Source organism: Quercus lobata, chromosome 8 (assembly GCF_001633185.2).
Source record: "Quercus lobata isolate SW786 chromosome 8, ValleyOak3.0 Primary Assembly, whole genome shotgun sequence".
Lineage (NCBI taxonomy): Eukaryota > Viridiplantae > Streptophyta > Magnoliopsida > Fagales > Fagaceae > Quercus > Quercus lobata.
Genome location: NC_044911.1, coordinates 18,671,317 through 18,698,082, shown reverse-complemented (window position 1 = coordinate 18,698,082; position 26,766 = coordinate 18,671,317). Strand labels below are relative to the sequence as shown.

Below are 26,766 nucleotides of genomic sequence, written 5' to 3'. Positions count from 1 at the left end.
CTGATCTGGCACTTTGTCCAGGTGGCGTCTACATGGAAATCGAGTCTCTAAGACTCGATTTCTAACCCAAAAATAAAATATTAATAACCAAAAATGCAACCCCAAATGCAGAATCAGCGGAAAAAACGCAGAAAGAAAGAAAAAAAAAAAAGAAAGAGAAGAAGAAGAAGAAGGAATGGAGATCAGCTCAAGCCGATCCAGGCCGCGCGCGACAGATCCAGGCCGGCGACCCGGCCCAGGCCGCGCGCGACCAGGTCGCCGCGCAACCCAGGTCGCACCGCGCGACCCAGGTCGCACCGCGCGACCCAGGTCGCCGCGCGCGACCCCGGTCGCAGCGCGCGACCCCGGTCGCCGCGCGCGACCCAGGTCGCAGCGCGCGACCCAGGTCGCACCGCGCGACCCAGGTCGCAGCGCGCGACCCAGGTCGCACCGCGCGACCCAGGTCGCACCGCGCGACCCAGGTCGCAGCGCGCGACCCAGGTCGCACCGCGCGACCCAGGTCGCACCGCGACCTGCCGACTGTTTCTGGATTTTTTTTTTTTCTTTCTTCTCTGATGAACAAGTTGCAATGGTTTTTGTTTTGATTTTATATGTAAATCGAGTCTCAGAGACTCGATTTACATTCAGACACCATCTGGAAAATTTGCCAGATCAGATGCGAACGACTCATGAAAATCGAGCCTTAAAAACTCGATTTAGAGCCCAAAATCGAGCCTCTAAGGCTCGAGTTGCTAGTTTCCCAATTACTTTCAAAACCGAGCTAACTAACTGAATAGTTTCATTTTTATGGGTAATTACCCATTTTTGCCTAAAAAAGTGGTATCAATACTTTCTAAAATGGTTTATTAACAAAAGATATTTTTTTTACTAATTTTATAGAAAATATGTTTGGAAAACAACAGCTTAGGGATGATTTAAAAAAAATAAAAAATAAAAGATCATAAACGAATTGAGTGCAAGTCCAAGAATGTCTATTTATTTATTTATTTTTCATATTTAAGTTGAATTGAGTTTTAAAAAATTTTATATATCAAGGTTTGATTCATTTAATTATCGAATACGAACACTAACCCATGCATCAGGGGTCGCACATGGATGTTTTTCTTTGTTAGAAAAATAAACTTTCATTAAAAACTAGTAATGATTGAGTTTTAATTAGTTTTATTGATAAAATATCTTATTGTCAAAAAAAATACTTAAGTTCAAATCCAACTTACCAAAAAAAAAAAAAAAAAAACCTATTAATCTCTTGGCTTAAAGGTATAAAGTAAATAGACCTATTTCTCAAGGAGTGAACACTATTTTGTACATAGCTCTAACCATTAATAACACCTAAATCATCATAAAATAAACCAAGAATAGAGAAACATCAGGATGATTTAAATAGACAATAAAGTCTACAACCTGAGTCGTGAACACAGCAATATAGTGTTCTGTGTTGGATAGACTAATACAGAATCCACTTCTTTTTTTGAACACAGTACCATGCAACAAGATTGGAAACGAGTGCCTGAATTCATATGTTCCATATTTTAGCTTTGAATATATGAGGAGTCTTGTAGTTGAGTTTTGCCAAACAGTTCAGATATTATCTGAACAACAAAACGTATGTACATCCAAGGTATTGCAAAATGCACAAACACACTTGTAAGAGAGGCAAGTGAATTCACAAGAGAGTTCTTCTATGTACAATTGGATACAGGGATGGACCCAGAATTTTAAGCTAATGGGGGCCAGAGTAAAAAAAAAAAAAAACAACAAATAGAAGTACATATAGTATTAAAAATTATAAATACTCAAAATTTTTGCTTCTAAATACATTTAGATGCAATCATTTATCAATAAAGATAGAAACAAAACCAAAATAATGTTTTTCTTTAATGCTAGGCTGGCTAGTATGTGTATATATATATATATATATATAATTTCCTTTTTTGTTAAAGTTAAAGCATTTACAATGGCAGTGTTAAAATTTTAGCTTTTGGTACCTTAAAAAACTACTTTATCTATTTTACTATCTCACTTTACAATATATCCAATATTAAATGTTTTATTTTTTTTAATCGCTTCATTTGAAATAATATAAACAACTCATTAAAATAATAAAGGAAGTGAGATAATTTGAGTTTTTTAATTAAAGGAAAAGATAATCTTAATAAAATATTATCTTTTATTTTTAACAATTTGCTACAGTCAACTAGTATTTATACTAGTTTACTATAGTTGTGAAAAAAAAAAGTTTTAATTTCTCCAATAACATATAATTTTTTGGTTCTTTGGTGGTAAAATAGTTTTTTTTTTTTTTTTTTGACTAAAATACAATCACCATTGTGAATGTTTTCATTGTTTTTGTTAAGTTTTGGGATTGGATAGTTGCCATTTGGGTGAGTCTAATTAGGCTTATTGAGGGGAAGAGGGGCCTAAGATTTTGAAAGGTGGCCCAATTACAAAAAAATATATATATATAACTAAAAAAAAAAAAAAAAAAAAAAAAAAAAGGATCTAAGGGTGGCCCAGGCCCTCCTGGGCCTGTCCCTGGTTGGATACTTGGGCCCCACTTGGGTTCACTTGGGTTCGTCCCTGATTAGATACATATTTTTGCACACACTTTAACACAACTTCCACATTTATTAATATATGATTAGATTACATCACTTACACTTAAGAACCCCACTAAAGCTTGTGAAAATTAATCCAATCTCCACTTAGACGTGAACTTTTTGTAGTAAAGTGTGTGCAAAAGTGTCTTTAGAATTTTTGATTCACAAGGTTATCAACAATTCAAACTTATACTGAACAAGCACTTGATAGAGCAGAATGCATAAACACAAATCCTCAACATATTATTCTGATTCTATTACAATTACATGTTGACAGTACAATTAGTGATATTTCAGGCATAAGGTAGAGCAGAATGCATATACAGATCCTCAACATATTATTCTGATTCTATTACATTACATTTTGACAGTACAATTTGCAATATTTCAGGCATAAGGTAGAGCAGAATGCATATACAAATCCTCAACATGTTATTCTAAGTCTACTACCATTACATGTCGACAATATGATCTGCGATATTTCAGGCATCAAGGTCGTTAAACTCGTCCCATTTTAAAGCCGAGAACGAATAAAAACTCTTTTCTTATCCATTTTTGGAAGATGCAATTCCTTGTTGCCTTCGTTTGGTGTCTTCTTCTGAGGCTCTGGATTCTCTGATGTACTGACAGATTTGGCTGATATCTTATTTCCTTGCTTTGCTTTATGCATGTCTTCTTGCGTTTCCTCCATCACAGCTTGCAGCTCCTCCATTACTAATTTAAGATCTTCAGACTTCTTCTCATCATTTAAAGAGGGTGAAGGAGGTTGATGCTTGAACCCTTCCTGCACAATCTGATGCACCTGCTTCCCACCTGCAATACTCAAGTGTGAGAAGAGAGATTTTAAAGGTTGGGAAACAGAAATAATGGTGTATGACAATATACATCCTTATTAATTTTAAAGCTAAAGATGCAGTTAATCAAGATGACAGAGAAGATCTATTTACAAAAGACAGTATTGATAGTTACAAATTCAATAAAATGACTCTCAGACATTAAACTAAACATAACCCAAGATGGAGTCATAGCTCTACAAGAACAAAAGAACCAAAATGATAATTGTAAAGTTCAACTTGATTTGGACCATTAGCATATCCAAGTTGACAACCTGTTGTCTAATCAAAAGATGTGATCTTGCATTGTGTACTTTCCAAAGTTGAACCCATAACCCATGCTAAGAAAAGAGTGAAATCTACCCATTAGGCCATAAAGGTATGAAATCTACACAGCCCAATAAAATTTATTCCAGCTGATCAGGTTTCACGACATAAACCTTTCGCTTGGTCAAATAATGGGTTCACACATGGACACCTTGGAATCACTAACAAGCATTATCATTTGGATAGTCAATAACTTCTTAATAATGCAACTGAAAAGAAAGCAATATCATCAAATAAACACAGAAAATAACAGCTTCATGTAAAAAAAAAAAAAAAAACTGCATTTAATGTAGGACAAAGTTTGGCTACAACTAATAATAGGAAAGATGACATATGTTCTCGTCATATGCAATGCACATGACTTACTAAACCACATTTAAGTGATTGTATACAATCATTTTAAGCGAGTCATGTGCATTGCACATGTCATCTTCCTATTGTTAGTTGTAGCCTAGCCAAACCTTGTCCTTTAATGTAGAAGTAGCAGTCTTCTCATTGTTTTGAAGGTCACCCATATGGGTATGGGATAGGCTATGTTCTAAGCTTGAAATGCTGCAGCATGTCCCATTTTTAGGTTTAACAAAAATTGGGCATCACTCAACGATGCAATGTGCAGTGTCTGAGAGGAGCTTCAGAATCTTATAATTTTTCAAAAGTTATGTCATAAGGAACCCAGGATTTCTCGAGATGATGACTATGACTAAAGAATTACTACTGCATAAGACTGGCATTTTAAAACTAGTTTCAGCAAAGAAGCAGATATTCAATGAGAAACCATCAAAGATTGCCTGGGATATACCAACATCTTGGGAATTTGCACTTTACAGAAATTCATAGCAAATCATTAGGCTTATGCATCTCTAAAGAAGTTTATGGGGCAAAGGATTCACATCAGGCGGAGTAAATTCTTAGCCAAATTGTAGCTAAAAATCCTACTCTTTTTTTTAACTTCTTCTATATTTTAGCTGCCCACTTTTTCAACTACACCCCTATTGGACTCTCTATTCATTCTCTGTTCCATTCATTAATTTTTCTGTATATGAATATGATTTTAGAACAGGTTCATACCAACACATGTATGCCTCCGATTTCCCTCCTTAGAAGTTCGCCTCCTTCTCGCATTTTATTTTATTCAACCCCTTTCACCACCACCTCTCCCTTTCCATTTCTATCTCAGTCTCTCTCATCCTTGGATGTAGCTACTTTCTAGCAATGGATCATCACCAGCACAGATGTGAGTCCCAAGCATGAGACCAATCAAACAAAGAGCCCATAAACAAGGCCAAAAGCTAATTACCCAAACTCTCCACATCTTCAAATTTGCGATTATTAAGCTCCCTCCAAATGCACCACATCAAACATAATAGAGCTACAGAAGATCATCACTGACACATATTTAATTAGCTGGGACTATTGCAATTTGGCGGCATGGTGATTTCCTTTGATGGCTTGCTTAAGGAAATCTCTATATCTTAAATTGTCTTATTGGTGATCGTTGTTAGAGAGTTTGAAAATTTTCAATAAAGAATCAAAAAAGCAATGGAACACAACAAAACTAGTGTCAAATTTAACCAATTCCTAGGAGGTCAAAAAATTGTACAGTGAATAGCCAATAGCCTTGTAGCTCAGTGGCATAACCTAGTCTCCCTTATAAGAAGAACCGGGGTTCAAATCTGTCTTCTCCCACTTGTTGTAACAATATAATTATCAAAAAATTGCAGAGTGAAAGAAATGCATAGTATCATTATAAGACTAACCCAACCACTAAACAAGTTAAATAAATAAATGACGAAATTTACTCAATTTTACGTCAGTGAATCTAATTTGAATCGTATATTCTTCCAGTATCAAGCTCCTCTAGCTTTCTAAGGCTTAAAGCACCCAAAAAAAATGACACCTATTAAAAAGTAGAATCATAACAATTTTAGAACAAGTCACACTTTCTAATAGAGCACCAAAGTCAACAAATCTAAACTAATAAAACCAACTAGGGATCGAAGTTTAATTTCTCCCCAAGAGTTCCCACTCCGACCTGATCCGAATAGGATGGGTTTTATCCTCCCCATTGAGTACTTCAGGGAAGGGGAAGTTCATTGCTCCACCTGCTGCTGGTTTGGGGCAGGAAACATGACCCAGGCATATTCAAAAAAAAAAAAAAAAAAAACATTTCATACATATTATAGCTTTTTTTAGAAGAATACATTGTGATGATAGGTATGGCTGGGCACATTTGGGGTATACCCTAAAATGACCAGTCAAGTTACAATTGGGATTCATCGTGTACTAATTTGACCTTGTAAACACCTGACGTGGGAAAAAAGTATTTAGTATTAAATGATACTATGTCAGCTGTATCAAAATCATCAATACTTAAGAGACATGCACGCAAAAATAACCATATCAGCATTCCACTGCTACTCCCAGGAGTGTTAGTGGGTGGTTATATTTGCACACGCATCTCTCATTTATTAGATTTTGATATGACTAACATTCTATCATTTGAAACCAAATATGTTCTCCGATATGGGACTCAGCAAAACACACACTTATATTTTGATATGGCTGAAGTTGTATCATTTATGATGTTTTCTGAGCAACCTCTAGGTACAAAGTACAAACAAAGTCTAAACGATGGGAGCACTGAACTGAACAAATCAAATTCAAACCTTATATAAAAATTAAAAAACAATCAAATATAAACGTAAAGAGAGAGAGAGAGAGAGAGAGAGAGAGAAGGGACCAACCGTTAACGGCTTTGAGAGAGTCGTTGACGGCGGAATCAACGGCGAACTTGCCTAGGTCAGTTAGGATCCGGTTGATCTTGTCCCGTCGATCAGGATTGGTAGCTTGCTCTTTCAGCATACGGATTCTGTCAATTCTAACGGCGTCAGCCATTTTGTTTTCGTTCCGATTCAAACACCGTGGTGTGTACTTTGTAAAGTGTAATGGGTTTTGTGAGCATTTCCATTTTCCTGTCGTATCATATCAATGTAATAATATATTGCCTACTTGTCTTCTTTTTTATTTCCTTTTTCTTTTTCATTTTTATTTTTAATCTTTTAAATTCCTTGGTAGTTGGTCCTTGGAAGGATAAATGTTTTTTATTATTATTATTATTATTTTAAATTGGATACTTACAATTGGGGAGGGAGCATTTTAAGGACTTTTTATAGAGGCTATTTAGTACTTTAGGTAATAGTAATGATAAAAATAAAAATATTTTTACAACAATTTTATAAATATTTACGTCTGAACAAATAAATAATTGTCAACAACATTATTTTTCTTAATTTATACATAGGTCATTGATTCAGTATTGGATAAAAAAGAGGGGTTAAAATACTCAGAATTTTTTCCATTAAATAATAAATAAATAAATAGAAAAAAAATATTATAATATAATATAAAGGGTTCAAAACATTTTATCGACATGAGTGTTATATATCGAAAAAACTTTTTAAGCAAATTCTTATTGGTTGTTATTTAGACCCATCGTTTATATCACTTTTATTTTTCCTTCAAAAACTATTTACCATATCAGTAATTTGTAAAAAAAATTATAACTTTAGCATTTTCCTTTAAGTAATGAATACATTTAGGAAAAAAATTTGCTTCTAAACATGTATAAAATGTTTTTTTTTTTTTTTTTGGTTAAAGTGTAAACTTCACCCTTAAAGTTTGAAGATCTTTGGATTTTACTTTCTTTTTAGATTTTGGATTTTATATCTTGAAGTTATACTCTATTTGCATCAGCGATCCTTCTATTTATATATTTTGTTAAATGTCACATAAGAGTGTCATGCATGTTTAGTTAGTCCGATAGAACGATGCCACATCATTTTTTTAGCTTAACAAACAATTAAAATAAAAATGACTTAGCATAATTAATTATGTGACATCATTTTATTGGATGAACTAAACACACGTGACATGTTTATGTAACACTTAATGGGAAATATGGACGGAGAAGCTACTTTTGCAAACCGAATATAAATTTCAGGATGTGAAATTCAAATTCTAATATTTCAGGGTATAAAATCCAAACACCCCTAAATTTTCGTCATTGTCATCGTCTATTATTTTGGCAAGATCAGTATGACTCAGCACACGTTCCCATAACACACACTTATCTAATCCAATCCACATAATCCGGGTATCAAATCATAAGTTTTAAAATTAACCATAAATAGGAAAAGGAATACTAAAACTTCACTCAAAGGATCAAGCATTCTCGTTGCTGTTTTTGCTTTACTCTTTAGGAGTAAAATTATTCTTGATGACAAATGTTTTGTGTATATCCTCTAGTTGTTTACCTTTAATTATGTTTGCAACTCTCTGGCATACTTGGTCTAACAAGTCCTTGCCATTGGGACAACTTGCAGCCTTGATTAGATCATAGAGAACTGCCTGATCAACTTTAACAAAATCAGCTTTGTAAATTGTAGTAGCTAGTTGAGTTCGTCCTTGCTGACTGTCTCTTCCACATGCTTCTTGCACCACTATAACACCATGCCAATGGAATCATGTCATAAGTGCAGCCATCCTTGATCCTATTCTTGGCAATAAGCATTTTAATTAATACTTATAAAGAAGTAAAATAGCTGGTCTAAAAGGGGCATTAAATAAATAAAAATGATTAGCTTACAAGAAACAAAGTAAAAATAAGAATAAGATTAAAAGAAACAGATATGTGTGATACCTCCAGTCCTAGTCAGTAATTGTTTAGCCCAAGTAAACCTGGAGTTGTTGAATTTGTTAAGTTATTGTTAGGCAGTTTAGTTAGTATAAAAACTGAATTTGTTAGATTCTAAATGTGTAAATTAGAGAGGAGAGACTCACACCTCTATATATAGGGCCAGGCTTCTCACGTTGTTTTGTGTAGTCATTGTTTCAGTTCTCTGTAATAATATAATTTCTCTCGGCTCTTTATTCTTCATTACTCTGATTCTCTTTCTATTTGTGACTTCTCCAGACACTTGCTGTGCTATATCAATGTGAGCTTGAGGAAGAGAAACTACACAAAAGTGGGATATTGATGACTGTCTTTAAATAAATAGAACTAACCATAGAGTGAACAGAACCATACCCAGTTCCTAAGAACATCTCACACTGTTCATTGAAGTTTACACAAAGGTGAAGGACATTTTGGAATGATTCGAAAACAAAATTGAGCATAAAGCACAATCATACAAATGCCTTTGGTAAACACTAGATTATTTTACCAATATTCACCTATAAACTGTACACCAAGATGAATTTCTCTCAATCAACACCTCACCTTTGTGGGGGGCAGAAGCTTATAAAAGAACACACACACACAAAAACAAATGAAAAAAAAAAGCCCAATAAAGAATGATATGCTTTATGTTAAATTCAGTGGTAAAAGATATATCAACAAAGACATTTGGAAAATTCAAAGAGCAAGACTAGTAACCTGAAGGGGCTATAATTAGAAAAAGGATTCTCAATACAAAGTAAACAATTTGAACACATGTCCAAGTTGGTCTAAAATTCTTAAGGGGAAAATTTTCTTAAATTACAAATAAAAGTGTGATGGAAAGAAAGAAATTATCAACATGGGGATGTTAAACATATCATGTGAATTGACAAAAGGGTTGAAGTAAATTCTTGGCATTGGGATGGTCCCACTCCAGTGATTCCCACCATTGTTCTGGAAATGCTTTTATTATTTGAAGAGAGGGATGTGGGGATGGTTGACCATCAAGCAGGGGCAGTGAGAGAGGGATCCGCTTAAGCTTCCGGCAATAACGTACCATTATTTCTTGGAGGGAATCACAAACTAGTACTGCATTATCATTGCAGATGATCTTCAATTGAGGCAGATCCCACAATTGCAAACACCTTAATTTAGGGAGGGTGAATATGGTAGTGCCAAGCCCTTTGTCCTTATTTTCTTCTACTTCATTTTCATCAAATGCTGCTGCCACTATTTCTTCAATTTGGCGACAATCTTCTATACGTGAATCTCTTCCAAGTTTTGGAGGCACATCAACAACCTAGGCATGAATAACTTCTTTATATTTGGACAGTTATATATTCTAAATTCTTTGAGACAGGCTAAGGTGCCTGATGGTGGAGATTGTGATAAAGCTCTGTCACACCTAATAAAGTCACTTAAGTTTTGCAAAAATGCAAGCCGTAGTGACCCAAGGCTTTGAAGAGTAAGAATGGAAGAGGGGGATGAATAATGAGACAGCACATGCTCTACTCTATTACACTTCTTAATTACACAGGCCTTCAAGTTATTGGCATTTTTCAATGATGAAATACCACATAAACTTCTTACATCATTGCACTCTTGAATATAATGGAACTCAGTATCTCCTGGGAGCAAAAGGGAATCTTCTCCTCCAACTCTACTTGTACTTACACTGCATCTTTTTAAGATTACACGTTTGTCAAAGGTGTCACTTTCAATTGGTGTGACATCTGGGTCATCTAATCCCATTTGAAGTAGGTAACTGCTAGGTCCTCCCACTTTTAGGGATTTGACATATGCATTAAAGTTTTGGAGTTCACTGAATTGTCCACTAAAAGTTTCCAATTTTTTCAAGTGTGCTACCTCCTCTCCATTCACTTTTAATGTTTCAAATGACCGGTAAACAACAAGATATTGGGGATGAGAGAGTTTAGTGAAAGTCCCAACAGGCAACATCTTTAGATTGGGTGCATAGATATCCAAGTATCTGAGGTTGACCAACATTTCCATACCATTAGGTACTTCACTAATTCCTGTATGCCAAAGATCCAACCTCCTCAAAGCAGAAAGCTATGTTAACGAAGGGACATGTTCTATTTTATCACATTCTCTAAGCAACAATGATGTAAGATTCTCCAAGTGGGAGAGTGAATTTGGCAAATATTCAATGCCATTATAGGATAGATCAAGAACCTCAAGACCATGCATATGCACAAAAAAAGAATCTGGTATTCTTCTTAGACTATTATGTTGAAGCATCAACGTTGAAAGTTTAGGACACCTTGGTGATAAACTAGAAGGAATTTCAGATATTTTGTTGTGCATCAAAGAAACCTTCTCAAGATCCTTTGTCCATTTTTCTTTATCTGGTATATCCTCCAACCCAACGCCAGCTTCTACCATGAATCAAGGACTTACAATCACAATTTGAAGTGCCATGTCCCTAACCAAATCATGCATCTTGACGCACTTTTTCTCATTTGGGAAATCATCTATAATGCCCTCCAATAAGCAAGAATTTTCAAGTTTATTCAGAAAAGTGTGACCCCTGTCAAACTCTACCTGCCTACTCTTCATTCTGTCAATGAAACCTTCATCAATAAAACTTTCTATCAACTCCTCTCTTTTAATTTTATAATCTTCAGGATATAGTGAGCAGTATAGAAAACAATGTTGCACTTTTGAATCATTCAAGCTCCAATAGCTAAATCTCAGCACTTGAAAAACCTCAGTTTCCATGTCATCTTGTCCCAGTTTTGATTCTTTCAAAATCTCCAATGCATTCCTCCATTCACAGATGTCATCCACTCCTCTCATGCTTCCAGCCAGTACGGTTATGGCAAGTGGCAGACCGACACATTCTTTTGCAACAGACCTTGCAATATCTTTTACTTCAGGAGAAACTGAAATTTAGTTCCCAACTTTCTCCAAAAATAAGCTCCAAGCTTCTTCCTTTGAAAGGGGCTCCACTTTGATTTTCACTTGGCAACCCATCCTTCGACACACATCTAATGATCTCGTGGTTAAAATCAATTTGCACCCGTTGACTCTGACAGGAATTCCCACATTCTCTAAAACAAAATGATTCCATACATCATCTAAAATGAGTACAGATTGTTGTCTTCTCATCCAAGCCTGGGCCAATTTTGCCGCCCTTTTCTTTTCATCATCCACGTTTGAAAGGTCTAGATGCAGTATTTTTGCAGTATCATTCTGCAATTTATGAATGCTAAAATCTTGTGATACTGTGATCCAAAAAACATGATCGAAAGTGTTTGGATTTTCTATAAGTTTGTTATGGATATGAGTCACCAAGGTTGTTTTCCCCACTCCCCCCATTCCATAAATGCCAATGATTAAGACCTCATCCTGCATTAGGCATGTCCAAATCTTATCCATATTTGTTTGAAATGTTTGACCCACCAATTTTGTTGTCAACAATGCATCTCCTTTGGTCTCATGTGCTTCAAATGTGAGCCCTCCAGGAAATCTTCCTTGATCCACAAGTTGTGTCACTTCTCCAGTCAGCTCTTCCACTCGTTTCCACAACTGTACACGCCCAAGCAATCTCCTTTCTTCCAGTGCTTGCTCCAGGCTATGAACTTGCCTGTTTATTCTCTCTACATTCGTCAACCAATTTTCAACTGACCGCCTTCGTTTCTTTAAATATAGTGATTCTGCATATTCTAGTTCTTTATTTATGTCAGCTTCCCTGCTGCTCAGATCTTCCAATTTTCTTTTTAGTTTTTGCATCTTTTCATCAAGACTATTGCAAAAGCATAGCTGTTCCCCCATGTCAATTATTTTTCCCAATTTTGCCATAACTAATACCAAAGAGGCAAAATTTAGTCTTTCACATTTGACTTGGGAATGAAATCAATCTAAAAGAAAGTTTTGTACACAACAACACATTGTTTCCATGTGAGATGTTCCATACACACACACACATAGGGATCAACATATTAAGCAAAAGAATAGGAGTACTTTTTTGCTAGGTTGACAACATTCCTATTAAGAGGGAAGATGAAGTAAAACAAAATTTGATATTAAGGACCAATTCTTTATGGCTAAGATATCATTACGGCTCCAAAAATAGTCATACTAAAAAGGATATAAAGATGGTCTATTCTTTCATGATTTAAAATAAATTTTTAGCCTATCTTAATTTTTAATGAAAATAAATTAATTAATACAGTCCTATTCTTTCATGATTCAAAATATTATCATCTCTTTTTAAGAAATTGCTGAAAAGAATAGTGAATGATTGCTGGCAATGTGGCTTCAGATACTCAGTTCAACAGCTGATGCATAAAGAGCTATCTTAACTTGATGTAATTAACAGCCTGCATAGATAAGTTGACCACAGGGCATATACCAATGGAGATGCAGTGACAACTTGGCAACATTCTAAGACAGATAAGGCTGTCTAAGATTACTCAAACAGAATTTATAGAGGACCTAGCATCAGCATAGAGCAAATATTGGTCTAACGTAGATATCTTAAAAGTACTTGAATGTAGAAAAAAAATCACACACACAATCCAAAGCGAGCAGAACAGATTCTGGTCTTCCTTAGCATGATTTAGAATGGAACAAGATTGTGAGATGGAAATTTTCAGAATTAAATGGTGTCTTAGAGAAGGAGTGAACAAAACTACAATGTACTGATGGGAAGAAACATACTTACACTAATAGGCCAATTTCTCCTTTCAAGGATCTTTAGTTATGAGAATTTACAATACTTTCATGTCGTAGTATTAATATTGTTTTATAGAAAAAGGGCTAAAATTACAAATTACACCATATAATTTTAACATGTTTTCAATTCAATACTTTTACATTTTAGTCTTTTAATTTTTTTCAATTTATTATTTTTAACATTGAAAAACGATATTGTTTTGGTGGATTTAATGGGGCTGATTGAACAGAAGGACTGCATTAAAAATGAATGGAAGTTAATTGACTGAATTGAAAACAGGTCAATGTTAAGAGTATAGGACAGGTATACATTAACATTATTCCAACATCTTACTGTCATATTTTAAGCCAAGATTTCATTTTTCTTGGAGCTCAATTGCAACAACATCTAACAATATGTATTCTGCTTTAAACACTATCTGGAATGGGTAAACTAAAGAAGTTAACAATTCATGCAAAGAAGCAAAACTAAAGATGTGAACATATATAGTCAAAAACAGAAACAACGTTCATGCAAGAGAAATTTTGGTGTGATTGCTTATATCTTGAGGCACTAAAAGCCCTGGACATAAATTTCTATTCATCTTTGTGGTTAAAGGGTAACCAAATATGAGTGCTTTCGGAAAAAAAAAAAAAAAAGAAAAAAAAAAAAAACTGAAACATGTAATATGAGTCTCATAAATTGAATTGTTAACCATAATATTGATAAGTCATCTTCAAGAATAACCAAAACTTCTTACATTACATATTAAACCAAATTAGTGCAAAACAGGGAACAAAATTGGCCATTAACCCCAATTTCCCAACTATATAATTAGTAGGTACTAGGTACTGTTTCGAAACTATATTTTTTACTAACATCTCGAGTTTCTAAAACTCGATTTAGACTCGATTTATAACCCCTAAATCGAGTTTTAGAAACTTGAGATGTTAGTAAAAAATATATTTTCGAAACAGTACCTAGTACCTACTAATTATATAGTTGGGAAATTGGGGTTAATGACCAATTTTGTTTCCAAGCCAAAAAAAATTCCAGTCTAAGTCTATACACGTCATTCCCAGAAATACCAAAAAAAAAAAAAAATTTAAGAAATCACCACCAACCATTCCTTCTCTCACCCACCATTCCATCTCTCCCAAAACCCACCGGCGCCACCCACCAATGACGCCACCCACCAACGTGACCCAAGCTCACCTCACCTTGCCAGGTTGACGCTTGGGTCGCGCGGCTTGAGATGCAGAAAAATGAAGAACAAAACTTTGTAGGAATCAGTTTCGTCAATGGCAGAGTGAGTGGAAGAGAGAAAAGGGGCGAAGAAAGAGGAAGGAAATTTTTAGAGAAAAAAATGAAGTGTAGAGAGAACTTACCGTGGGGAGTAAAAGAGTTGTTCTGGGCAATTAGTCAGTGGAGTAGGTCCCACATAAAAGTTACAAAATTTGAGTGAAAATGAAAACTCCACTAAATCGAGTCTTAGAAACTCGATTTTTAGGTTGAAACCACGTGGAACAAGTGCCAACTCAGACCTAATCAGAACATGAAAACCAACCCTCAAAGACTCGATTTATAGCCCAAAAATCAAGCCTCTTAGACTCGAGATGTTAGTAAAAAATATAGTTTGAAAACAGTGCCTACTAATTATATTGTTTGGCAAACAGGGTTAATTTCCAATTTTGGCCCAAAACAAGCTTATGGGTTGTTTCCACCAAGAACTAGAAGAAGAAGGAAAAAAAAAAAAAAAAAAAAAATACCCAACACGATACTACCCCCCAAAAAGATAGCCAACATTACATATTTACGGATTTTGTTGAGTTTTAACTTTGAATGTCTTTTGAATCAACTTTATCCTTGATACTACCCTCAAATTGGAGCGAGGAAAAGACCAATTTGGTTTGGAAAACTTAGAACTTGATTAGAGGACGACACAAAGCACATAACCAAATCACCAAGTACACCCTTTTCTATAACAAAATTATAGTCAATTTCAATGTGTTTTGTGAAGGACTAAATTGATAGAATGATGCAAGGTGGAGATATTATCACTAAACCAAGTAGAGTGCTGAGCTAGAAAAGCACCAATATCTCTAAGAACAAAGGAGTACCAAGTAAGCTTAGCAGCAGTTGAAGCAAGAGTGCAATAGTTGGCATAGGCACTTGAGGAAGCAACCATGGGTTGTTTCGTATCACACCATTAAATGCAATTACTGCCACCTAAAAGGGTGCAAAATGCAGTAGTGGACAACAACCTCAGTCTGCATCTGAAAAGGCATGAAGCTCCATTGTGGAGTGAGCAAGCAAGTGAATAATGACATGTGAACTTCAAACATTGCAATCCTCCAACAATGCTTCGATAGAGATGTAGATCTAAAAATGGCTCATTCATAGGATTTGAATAATAATAAGGATTAACAACCATAGGAATGGAAATGGATTTACAATCGGCTGTTTGGGTATGAGTGAGAAGATCACCTGCATATTTTGTAGATTAAGAAAAAGATTACCAAAAAAGTGCTGAACTTCAATGCCTAAGAACTGGTGTGAATAACCAAAGTATTCATAGCAAACCCAGTCAGAAGTTGATTGATTAAGTCATGCAAAATATTTGAGTTATCATCAGTGAGGATGAAATCAGCTACATACAGGAGAGTAGAATAGCGCCATGCCATGAGAACCATGAGAAAAAAGTATAGATGGATCAACAGAGCTGCAAAAATATCCAGAATGGAATAGGAAGGTGCTAAAGTGATCGAACCATGCCCTTGGAACTTGACGGAGACCATAGAGTGCTTGTTTTAGTTTGCATACAGGGTTTGATCATAGAGAATATTTGAACCTAGGTGGTTGCTCCATAAACATGGTACGTAAAAAAGCATGGTCTACGTATTTATAGTAATATCATGATCTATGATATTCTAATATATTCTAACTGTTGGGTTAACCAATTTTAAGGCCAAATTGCTATTTAGTCAAATTATGAACGGTCCTTGGTTATGCAAACAACACCAATACTGTCTAATCAAAATAAAGTGTGATATAGAACACATAATGATACAGAACACATAATATAGTAACAACAAAAGATTACCAAAAATGACAGAAAAGGTTCACAAACACATGAATGTCTTTAAATTTTAAAGCATTCTGGAGTTAAAAGGTTTGCATAGAACAATACTAGAGTATGTAGGGAGCATATATTGATTAAAATCAGAAAGAATCCGGAATGAAAAACCTCATGAAGAATTAAGCATTTTCACAACACATGGAGCATGGTGCACTACGGCTGGTGTACTGTATAAAATGCAAACAAGCATACTTAAAACTTAATGTTAGATTGCAGTAAATTCAAGTAGATTTTCCCAGAAGCCTGCTGCTAAAAAAGCTAAAATGTAGAAAAGACAAAGAAGAAGGTCTTAATTGATCTTTCTCCTCAATACTCACATTGTTCTTTGGTAATGAAATGCCTTACCCCAGATAATAGAAAGAAAAAAAGAATTAATTGCAGTGTATGCCTTACCCCAGATAATCAAATGAAAATATTATATTTGATTGTTTTGTCCCTGCTCAACACATATAAGTACACCTTTGGAAAATATATTTTAAAGCCTTGTCTTGTGGATAGCAATGGAACATAGATTCTAGTACAACAGGTCTTATCAACTTGAAGAGAAAATTTTTTGCAGTAAAATTATGCAAATCTAGAAATTTACCACCTGCATTGTACTTTAAGCTCCTTGTTCTCCACATAAATAGAAGAAAGAAATTCTCTGAATATATGGGTTGTGAAATACTTGCAATATCAAGTAAATCACAAAAATTCACTAACCTAAGTGTAATTTTTAATCCTTTCACCTTTTTACAATTTTTTTTTTTATCAATTATTAAAAATAATTCAACTTACATTACTGAAAAGAACAGAACTGCAGATCTTAAATTACCAAACCACTCATATAGAATGAATCATGAACTAAGTTGTATTAGTGGGAGGAATCAAATAAATATAAATTCAATGACATTCAATCACCCAAAAGGAAGGCTGGTAACCGACACCAATAGAATAGAGATGCTTGCAACATAAGCACACTAGTTCCTAGATTATCCAACCATACATATAGAACATATCTATACCCATAGTTACAGTGGATATTGACAAGTTGTGCACCAATTTTGTACATTGAGAACAAGGCATATACCACATTTTTCCAATGATATAGAAATCCAAGATTTGATATTCCACAATAAAAATCACAAATTAGATCAGTTGGAACTATGATCTGTAAAAGCAAGAGATATCCAAAAAGGATTAAGCATCTTCACCAAATTTAGGTGCAAAAGATTAATTAGGAACAAAACATTCACATCATAAAAAATTTCTCTTTATTAGTTTTCTCCATAAGCCAACAGAGCAAAGAGAAACAAAAAGTGAGTATCAAAACAAATTACGCAAAATATCGATTACTACAGAAGATTGTTCAACTTATTGAAAGAGAAACACACATTCATAACACAACAGAGTTTATAATAATAAGCAAATAAGAAGATGAGGAATAAAATCACACATAGGGTCCGTTTGGATTGAGCTTATTGTTGCTGAAATTGAAAACTGAAAAACTGAAAACTGAAAGTACTGTAGCAAAGTAATTTTTAAATGTGTGAATAGTATCGTGGGACTAATTTTTAATATTTTTTAGTGTGAACAGTGATAAACAGTGCTGCTACAGTACTTTATGTCCCCTGGAACGCGTGAAGTGAGGGAAAAAAAAAAAAACAAAAAAAAAAAAGGAAAAACGCAGCTTTGGATTCAGCGGAAAACGCTGAATCCAAACAGCACCATAAATACTTTTTAAGAGTGAAGTTCTCCTTGCTCGCAATCTCACTCGCACACACCACAGAAACATTTCACGTCAGCTTTAACTTGGCCACATATCCTATATAAGACCATAACAGGAAAAGAAACTGTTGGTGAAATCAGTTTTACAAGTATAAAGCATATATGCATACTTATGTGGTCTGTCTTTCAGGGAAGATGTGATTAATAACTGGTTGGGAGAATTAAAGGGATTTAAAAAATAAGGCAGTAAAAGTAGGTAAACACTACAAATTGATTGATAAGTCCATAAAAGATAAATCAAAGATGTGAGAGTGAAGAGAGAAACATCCAAAGTTAGGAAAACCTACACTCAGTGAAGAAGAGTTGAAGTAAATTCTTAGTGTCGGGACAGTCCCACTCCAGTGATTCCCCTTGTGCTCTAATCTTTAGAAGAGAAGGGGGAGGAGATAGTTGTCCATTAAGAAGGTGCAGAGAGAGAGGGAGTCTATTCAGCTTCGGACAATCATATGTCTGAATTATTTCAAGAGGATCACAAAATATTACTTTACTGTTACTACATATTGTCTTCAGTTCCTGTAGCTTCCACAAATACAAGACCCTCAAATTGGGGAGAGTGATCTTGGTAGTGCCATTCCTTCCTCCTCTTTGTTGCTGTTGTTGTTCTTCTTCAAATTCATCACTTGCTTCTGCTATTATTTCCTCTACTTCCCCACAACACTCCACTTGAGTGTAGATTTATCAATAGCTCTTCTTAATCTTGGAACGGTATCTGTTAGTGTAGATGGACACAATTAACTGAGGTTAAGTGGGGACTTGGTGTTGGCACTAAAATTCCAATTGACCATTTCCTTGGCCTAGTTCCAGAGCTGAGAACAAAGAAATAGAGGCTGAAAAACTTAATTGTATGACTAATCAGATGGACAAAACCTCTAGCTCTGGTAGTGGAATCAGCAACTAGCCTATTCTGCAGCAGCCAATCTCTAGACTTGGACAGTAGGATAGAATATTATGGCCATACACTAAGTCAGCTTCTTAGTTAGATACCAAGGTTTGGGATAGAATCTGGAAGCTTGAGATCCCCTACAGGATTACATTTTTTGCTTTAGAAAATCTTGGTGAATGTTGTTAGGAAATTTAGACCCTGGTTGATAGAATTAACAAGTTTTAAACCTAAGTTGTTAATTAGATTTATTATGAATAAAACTTGTTAAAATAAACAAACATAAATATCATGTCAAAATCATGCAGCGGAAAAATAAATAAGACAAGATATGATGACCTAGGAAAAACCAATGAAACAAACTAGTTTCACAGTAAAAAACCTGAGGGGAAACCTTCCCGAAAAGTAATAAACACTAGTAAAGAGAAGTTTCAGATCTAGTACAAAACTTTTGTCCCTAGACTCTACAATCCCCATAAATGAACTCACAGCAGAAATCTTCTACCGCTTTAGAACCTCTGAACCCTTCAATATATGAATGCCACCCTTTTTGCACGAATCCCAATACGTGACTAACCAATGATGCACGGCTCCCAGTACGTGACTAACACACCAACTAGAAGAAAATGTTGGCTGCAAAGTTCTTTACTTCATCAACAATGAAGATCAAGAAGCACTTGGTTACAAAATCCTAAGGTACAAAGACGCAGTAGCTTTTTTCAGAGAGAATAAGGTGCAAAGACGCAGTAGCTTCTTTTAGAGAGAATAAGGCATCAGTCACCTTTTGCATATGTTCTCCTTGTATTTTATTATGTGACAGCCTCTAAAATAAGCCTTATATATGTTTAGGATTGTGAGAAAAGAAACCCTACACATACATGTCAGCATGAGCCGAAAATCAAATATGGAAATCTGAATTTCATAATTCTCAATCGATCGAGGAGGTGTCGAGCAGGTGTCGAGGGGACAAAAATTTGCTCGATCGATCAATCTAGCTATCGAGAGGTGTCGAGATTGCGATAAGAAGCAACTAAAGAGCTCAACAAATAAGCCAGGTGTCGAGAGGTGTTGAGCAGCTATCGAGCTTTAAAATTCAGCACTTTCTCATTTGATTCTTGGACAGACTTGCATGGTTTTAACACTTGAACTTGAAACAAGGTTTTTGAAGTATTAAACACATCCTAGATTTACCCAAATACAAGTAAAGTGCATTTTGTCAAAGGATTAGCCAATTACATAAAATAGTGACATATGTTCCTAACAAGTGAATCACATATGTCCTAACAAATGTTGTGCCTCTGGGAGCTCAACTCAACAGGAGGGAGATTGTGTTCTCTGTGTAAGGCTCATCATGAGGAAACTCTTGATCATATTTGAATTATATGTCCTTTGGCTCAGGTAGTATGGTTTGGTTCTGTATCAACAAATCCTAGTGGATATTTCCTAAACACATTAGAGCTTGGGTGTGTCAGCCTGGTTGACTAGCAATTTGCTGAAAGATGTGTTTTTAGATGATTTTTCTATAATCTTTGTAGCTACTATCTGGTCTATATGGAAATTCTGATGTAAGGCAGCCATGGAAGGTCATATAGTTTCATCAACTACTGTCTGATGAAGATTATAAGTCATCCAATTGCAGGCAGGGGATTGCTGCAGCAACTGAGGCTTGAGCTCAAGTGAGCTGGTTTGCAATAGGCTTTTGCATAAAGACTCTGTTGGGTGGCAACTGCTTATGCTGGATGATGCATATAAAGTAAGCAGTGGTGCTTAGAAGGGGTTCAATTTTGTTGGGGAAGACAGGGAAGGTGGAAAGATGATAGCTGGTTGCCACAGTTGGGTTGCTGACTCCAAGACTGACATTATGCTTGGCTGTCAAGGAAGCTTGAACTTTAGGTTTGCGGCAAGGCCCCACTCTATGCTCCTTTTGAGTTTTGACTACTTGTACTGAAGGGATGCAACTTCTATGTGGGATTAGGAGGTGCAGTTCCATGTTCAAACCTAGGTTCTAGTAGATTTATGAATATAGTGTGAACTAGAAGGTAGTTTAATCTGGTCTAAGTCATCTGCTGACTTTGTTCTGCACTTGTATTTTGTTCTTCTTAGTTGCTCTTGTTTATTTGAGTCTTTGACTACTGTACCAAATGGAAGGGATAAAATAAAAATACTCAATACAAGGTTTCAAATTCCAAGTAATTCCCTAAATTCTATATGTCATCATTTAAATTGATTGCTAGTACATAATTCTCACATTTAACAATGCAACAAATTTAGAAGGAAACCATTCCACACAAAAAAAAAAAAAAAAAAAAAAAAAAAAATTTTCTACCATGTACCTTAATAATTGAAGTCAGAAATAAGTACACGAGCATATATCAACCCTTAAAGGAAACCCATTTCAAACCATAACATAAAGAACCAAGCTTTCAATTACTCATTCATCAATCAATCAGTCAACCATATAATTCAATTCCATCCAAGAAACCTAACATTTCACAAATAATAAAATTTCTTTCACAATTCAATCACAAAAGATTAAAGGTGGGCAAAAAGTGCCAAAAACATTACTAATGAAAAAAAATTAAAGGAAACCCATTTCAAACTATAACATAAAGAACCAAACTTTGTATTGCTCATTCATCAATCAATCAAATCACAAAGAAATTAACAAATATTACCACATGCTTCCGCGATATTTGAGAGTATAAGGTCCAGCGTCCATCATGGGATTGAAATGGCTATGAACCTTGTGATTATCCTTGCCACTCTGGTCCAAAAGCGTGAGCTCAAAGAGCGCCCTGACATCGGTACCCTCGCTCGCCAACGCGACGAAGAGCGATACATAGGCGGCGTTATCCTCGCCGCTCTCGCCGTCGGGGTAGAAGTAGACGGCCCAGGCGTAGCCGCCGACGGCGAAGGTATCGGAAGCGACAAACTTTCCGACCCCCATGCCTTTCGCTAAGGAGTACCCATTGATCTTGAACTCGTGGGTCCCAACTACTGTGTCGGTGCGCGAGGTTGATGACGATGAAGAGGTTGACGGAGAAGACGGCGGTTGGGACACAGACAACGTCGTCGACGGTTTCGGACGGAAGTCTCTGTGGTTTACGATTGTGCCCATCAACTGAGAGAGAGAGAATTTGGGGGATTCGGAATTTGATGTTTTCTTGGTTTTTTTTTTCAACGGGAATTGGATTCCAAGCTAAGGTGGGGGAATTTGAGAATTGAGATATTCGGGATTTGGAATTGGAAAAGGATTTTTTTTTTTGGGTTGGGGCTGTTTGACTGTGCTCTTGATGAATTTGGTAGGGTAATCTAAAAGTTGGAGTCTCAGAAAGTGACTGTGAATTGTGATGAATGATAATTGAATATCATTTCTACTACGAATATTTATGCTGCACTATCATTGGCTTTATACATTTTTTTTTTCTTTACCATTTTTTTATTAATTTTTCTAATATATTAGTATATTAGTATTTTTTTTTTTAATTTCTAATATATTATATAGTCTCATAAGTTTTATTTGTCAATAAATTCAAAGATTTTGAAGACGAACAAGCATTGAAAAAATAGGCTAGCTTTCACTTAAAAAGTGTTTTTTTAAGGATATCTATGGGTTGGGTTAAGTTGAATGGAAGACTAAGTTGCAACCAACTCAAACAATTTAGAGGTTTACAAGTTTGAATCTATTGTCAATTGACACTAAATGAGTATTTTATTGAATTGCCGATTCGAGAATTTTGTAGGACATAGGCAGGTCTCGTTGTTGTCATCATTGACAAAGAAACTAAACATGTTTGCATTATCTTTAGTATTCTTGTGCCCTTGTTAGATTTGTATCCTTGATGCAACTACCTTAGTGTTTTGCATCGGTTGAGTGTTGACGTGCAAATGATACTTTGCATTAAGTTTATTAGCTTGCATGTCTGAATGTTCATTTATTGTGTGAATAATCATTGTGGTCACTATTTACAGTGATTGTTCTTGTTTGGTCAAGCATGGTTATTGTTATATTCATTATTGCTTGATCACATTGTACTTGCTCTATATGCATTTCAAGATTTCTGCTTACAATGATCTTCTTGTGTTATTGTTTTCAGGAAAACTTGTTAGTATGGTTCAAGAGCTTCACAGAATCTAGAGTAAAGTGTGAGTGAGCTTTGGCAACTGAATGAGTATTTTATTGAATTGCCAGTTCGAGAATTTTGTAGGACATAGGCAGGTCTCGTTGTTGTCATCATTGATAAAGAAACTAGATATGTTTGCATTATCTTTAGTACTCTTGTGCCCTTATTAGATCTTGTATCCTTGATGCAACTACCTTAGTGTTTTGCATCGGTTGAGTGTTGGACATGCAAATGATACTTTGCATTAAGTTTATTAGCTTGCATGTCCGAATGTTCATTCATTGTGTGAATGATCATTGTGGTCACTATTTACAGTGATTATTCTTGTTTGGTCAAGCATGATTATTGTTATATTCATTATTCTTTGATCGCATTGTGCTTGCTCCATATGCATTTCAAGATTTCTGCTTACAATGATCTTCTTGTGTTATTGTTTTCAGGAAAACTTGTCAGTACGGTTCAAGAGCTTCACAGAATCTAGAGTTAGGTGTGAGTGAGCTTTGGCAACTGTTCCAAACTCATATTTTAAGTCTAGAGTTTGTTTTAGGGTTTTGTCACGGAATAGCTAAAGAGGGAGATTGTAAGGTTGAATTTATTCAACCATGTGTTGTCTTTATTTCGTGCCAAATTTGCCCATATTTCAGCAATTAGATACCCTGTATTTAGGTGAGAATTATGTAAGGGTTGTGTGTGAGAGAGTGTGAAGAATTCAAGTGTGTGAGCAGTCAGAGAGGTTCTCGTGACTAGATCTCGCCAGTGATTCGCGACTGGTGACTCGCCAAAATGCCACATGTGTGAAGCATGTAGGAAGCTGAAGGGTCACGACAGCTGGAGCACTACAGGACAAGAAAGGATAGTCTAGCCTAGCAGTTATTTCGTGACTCATCCCAATTGCGAGTGAGTTGCTAGAACACTCTGTTTTACAGAAAAACGACTTTTCACATTCCTCACATACCCTACTATAAATACCCTTATACTCACAAAATGTAGAGTGTTTCTAGAGAAAATTTTGAGAGAGAAACCCTAGAAAAAACCAAGATTAACTCATTCACAATTTTAGACATTTGATTCTCCAAATTTCTCTATTTTCACCCTTTCCATTGACATACCCTTGAAAGGTTCATTAGCCAAATCCTTATTTTGCTATACCCATATCAGTGAAAATGTAATTTGGTGCTTGGGAACCAGTTCAGAGATGACCAATTTATTTAGTTGATGTAATGAGCTTATTGCGGGATTTGAAAAGCTAAAGAAGACATGGTTAGACTTAATCTTGTTGGGGCAAGAAGCTTGGAGGGTTTAGGTGCATTGGGTAGATTAGGCTTGTAGGGTCTATTACTATTCGTATATCCCAACTTTATTCTTTAGTGGATCATTTCACCACTTGGAGGGTGGCGGAGAGGTTTTTCGCCGAATTCTTCGGTTTCTTCTTCGATAACACGTGCCTGTGTTATTCTTGTATTTGCATCTTTCTAACCCTTACTCTTGCCTTTTAATTGCTGCTGTGTTGTGATTAATTATGGTTTAGAGTTGTTTTTTTATTTGGGTATTGCTTGTACTTATCATTCCGCACATCTATTATTTGAGTATAAGCTTGTGTTGGTTAATTTGAAATTGGAGGTCTAAACATTCATTAATGTTTTACACACAAAGTGAGCTTTCACATATTTTATTTTGCTCGAATCCTCCTTAAAATCCCAAACTTGTTTAATGATAACATCAATCAAGCAAAACGAGCCCCCAAAAATTAAGTAGTCATTTAAATATTTAAAAAAAAAAAAAAAAAAAAAAAAACATTCCATAAGAGAAGGGTCGTTCCAGTGCATTGGTTTTTGTAATAATTTTATTTGTTGGGTTGTGCTTGGATTTGAGCTTGGACCCATGCAAATCCTGTATGTCACACAAGTTCATTAGTACCATGGTCCGGGTATTGAAGGGCCTAATGTTTGCGAGATAAAGGTCCAATTTGAGTTAAGCCACAGCATTGATGGTAGAATTGGCGGTGGATGGAAACACTTCATTGTAAACAAAATGAAGTTATGGGACTTGCTTTTAAAAATTCCAACTATTAGGTAAAAAATTAAGACATTTAGGAACCATCATGATTGAGCTTATTTATTGAAAAGAGAAAGGTGGAAAATTATAGAGCTCAAACCAAGTTTAATATACCGAAAAAACAGTTAAAAGGGACCTCTAGTGGAGATTGATATTCTCAGTCTCGAGCCAATTTAATATAGGTTGCACCAATCATTTTGAGAGTGATTATACAGCATTCAAGTTGTGATGAAACCAAACTAGAATCAATTAGAATAATAAATTAGGATAAAACAAGAAAAAAAATTGAATGGATATAAATAAAAGGATAATGCCATTTATAATCACGAATAATTTTATGATGAATACACAGGAATAACAGAGATATGGGAAGAAAATTGTTACATATTGGTAGATGACCCAAAAACTTCTCAACTAATTAACCCAAAAGAATAAAAAACACGATGCAAAGAAGTAAAGCCAAATTGATGATTAAAGAAGCTTGTATCATCGACATATTTTTTTCCACAGATTATTAAGTCATACATACAGAGTATGTCAATTAGGAATAGCTATGAAAGATATTCACAACCACTGAACATCAGCATGCTAGAAGCGTGCACTGCTTTTGTACACTAACCACGAGGTATAGACCAAGTGTTCCAAGGGATAGATGAATCCCAAATATGTGATGCTGCAACCAAAAAAAAAAAAAAAACCAAATCGGATCAAATGGAACTATGGCCTCTGCAAAAAGTATGTTAAATCAAGAAAAGATCAAGTATTTCCCCAAATTTAAAATCTTTTTTTTCTACTTTAGATAAGAAATCTGGATTTGAATCCAAACTTGTCAATTGCATAGCATTGATCATTTTTATTGTCCATTAGAACAAAATATTTCAGTATCAATCTATTCTAGCATATCGATTAAGAGTTAGCAGTATTGTCAATTCGTCACATTATTTTATACCATATCAAATTATCAATTCAAAACCAAATAATATAACTTAAAAAAAAAAAATAGGAAGAGTGTAAATTATTTGATTTTGAGTTGATAATTTGATATGGTGTAAAATTATATATATTTTTTAGAACCTAAGTATAAAATAATATATTTAAATCAAGAAAAGATCAAGTATGTAATGTACAGAAACCAACTTATTTACTGCATGAAACCATCATCAATTTAAATATTTAGTAGTTTTAAAAAAAGCTTCACTAGTGCTCCTTGTGGCAATCAGCAAAAAATTTTTAACCTAACCATTGGAATTTTGGAACATGAGATCTAACCTTCCTTTCTTTGAAGCATATCATGTTTCCCTGGAGGGGCAAGATGTACGTTTAAGCATGACCAATGTGCAACCAGAATTAGCAATGGTAATGAGCTACATGAACACCAATTGCACAGAATACTAAGCAAACATTCTCAGTTTCTCACCCTTGGACAAGTGTAACAAAACTACAAGTCCAAGAGAGCTCTTTTTACAGAGAAAAATAGTATTGCCAGATTCTGGCCAATAAGTGTGTTGATTAAGCACAGGGTTGGAGATAAAGATTAGAGAGAGTAACATAGACACATTCAAAGACACTCATACCAGAAATACAGGTGGAAAGTGAAAAAGGTTAGAACTTGGTGGCAAGAAAGTTAGTGCGGATGAAAAGGC

General features: G+C 35.2%; 3 protein-coding genes across 4 annotated transcripts; all 3 read right to left on the bottom strand.

The window, feature by feature from the left end:
- Positions 1–2,829: 2,829 nt before the first annotated feature.
- Positions 2,830–6,727, bottom strand: LOC115957780. The gene is made up of 2 exons (XM_031076102.1): positions 6,505–6,727; positions 2,830–3,413 (listed from the first exon to the last, which is right to left on the bottom strand). Exons 1-2 carry the CDS (start codon positions 6,653–6,655, stop codon positions 3,115–3,117), a joined length of 450 nt encoding a protein of 149 aa, XP_030931962.1. The 5' UTR covers positions 6,656–6,727; the 3' UTR covers positions 2,830–3,114.
- A 1,151-nt stretch (positions 6,728–7,878) lies between these two features.
- LOC115956019 (BTB/POZ and MATH domain-containing protein 2-like) lies at positions 7,879–22,303 on the bottom strand. 2 transcript variants are annotated; one of them, XM_031074470.1, is made up of 2 exons: positions 21,620–22,303; positions 7,879–8,310 (listed from the first exon to the last, which is right to left on the bottom strand). In XM_031074470.1, exons 1-2 carry the CDS (start codon positions 22,060–22,062, stop codon positions 8,187–8,189), a joined length of 567 nt encoding a protein of 188 aa, XP_030930330.1. In that variant the 5' UTR covers positions 22,063–22,303; the 3' UTR covers positions 7,879–8,186. The 2 variants fall into 2 exon arrangements, with proteins under 2 accessions (XP_030930330.1, XP_030930331.1); XM_031074471.1 differs by lacking the exon at positions 7,879–8,310 and adding an exon at positions 17,792–18,101.
- Positions 11,298–12,538, bottom strand: LOC115956020 (disease resistance protein SUMM2-like). The gene has a single exon (XM_031074472.1). The coding sequence runs from the start codon at positions 12,300–12,302 to the stop codon at positions 11,391–11,393; it is 912 nt and encodes a 303-aa protein (XP_030930332.1). The 5' UTR covers positions 12,303–12,538; the 3' UTR covers positions 11,298–11,390.
- Positions 22,304–26,766: the final 4,463 nt, after the last annotated feature.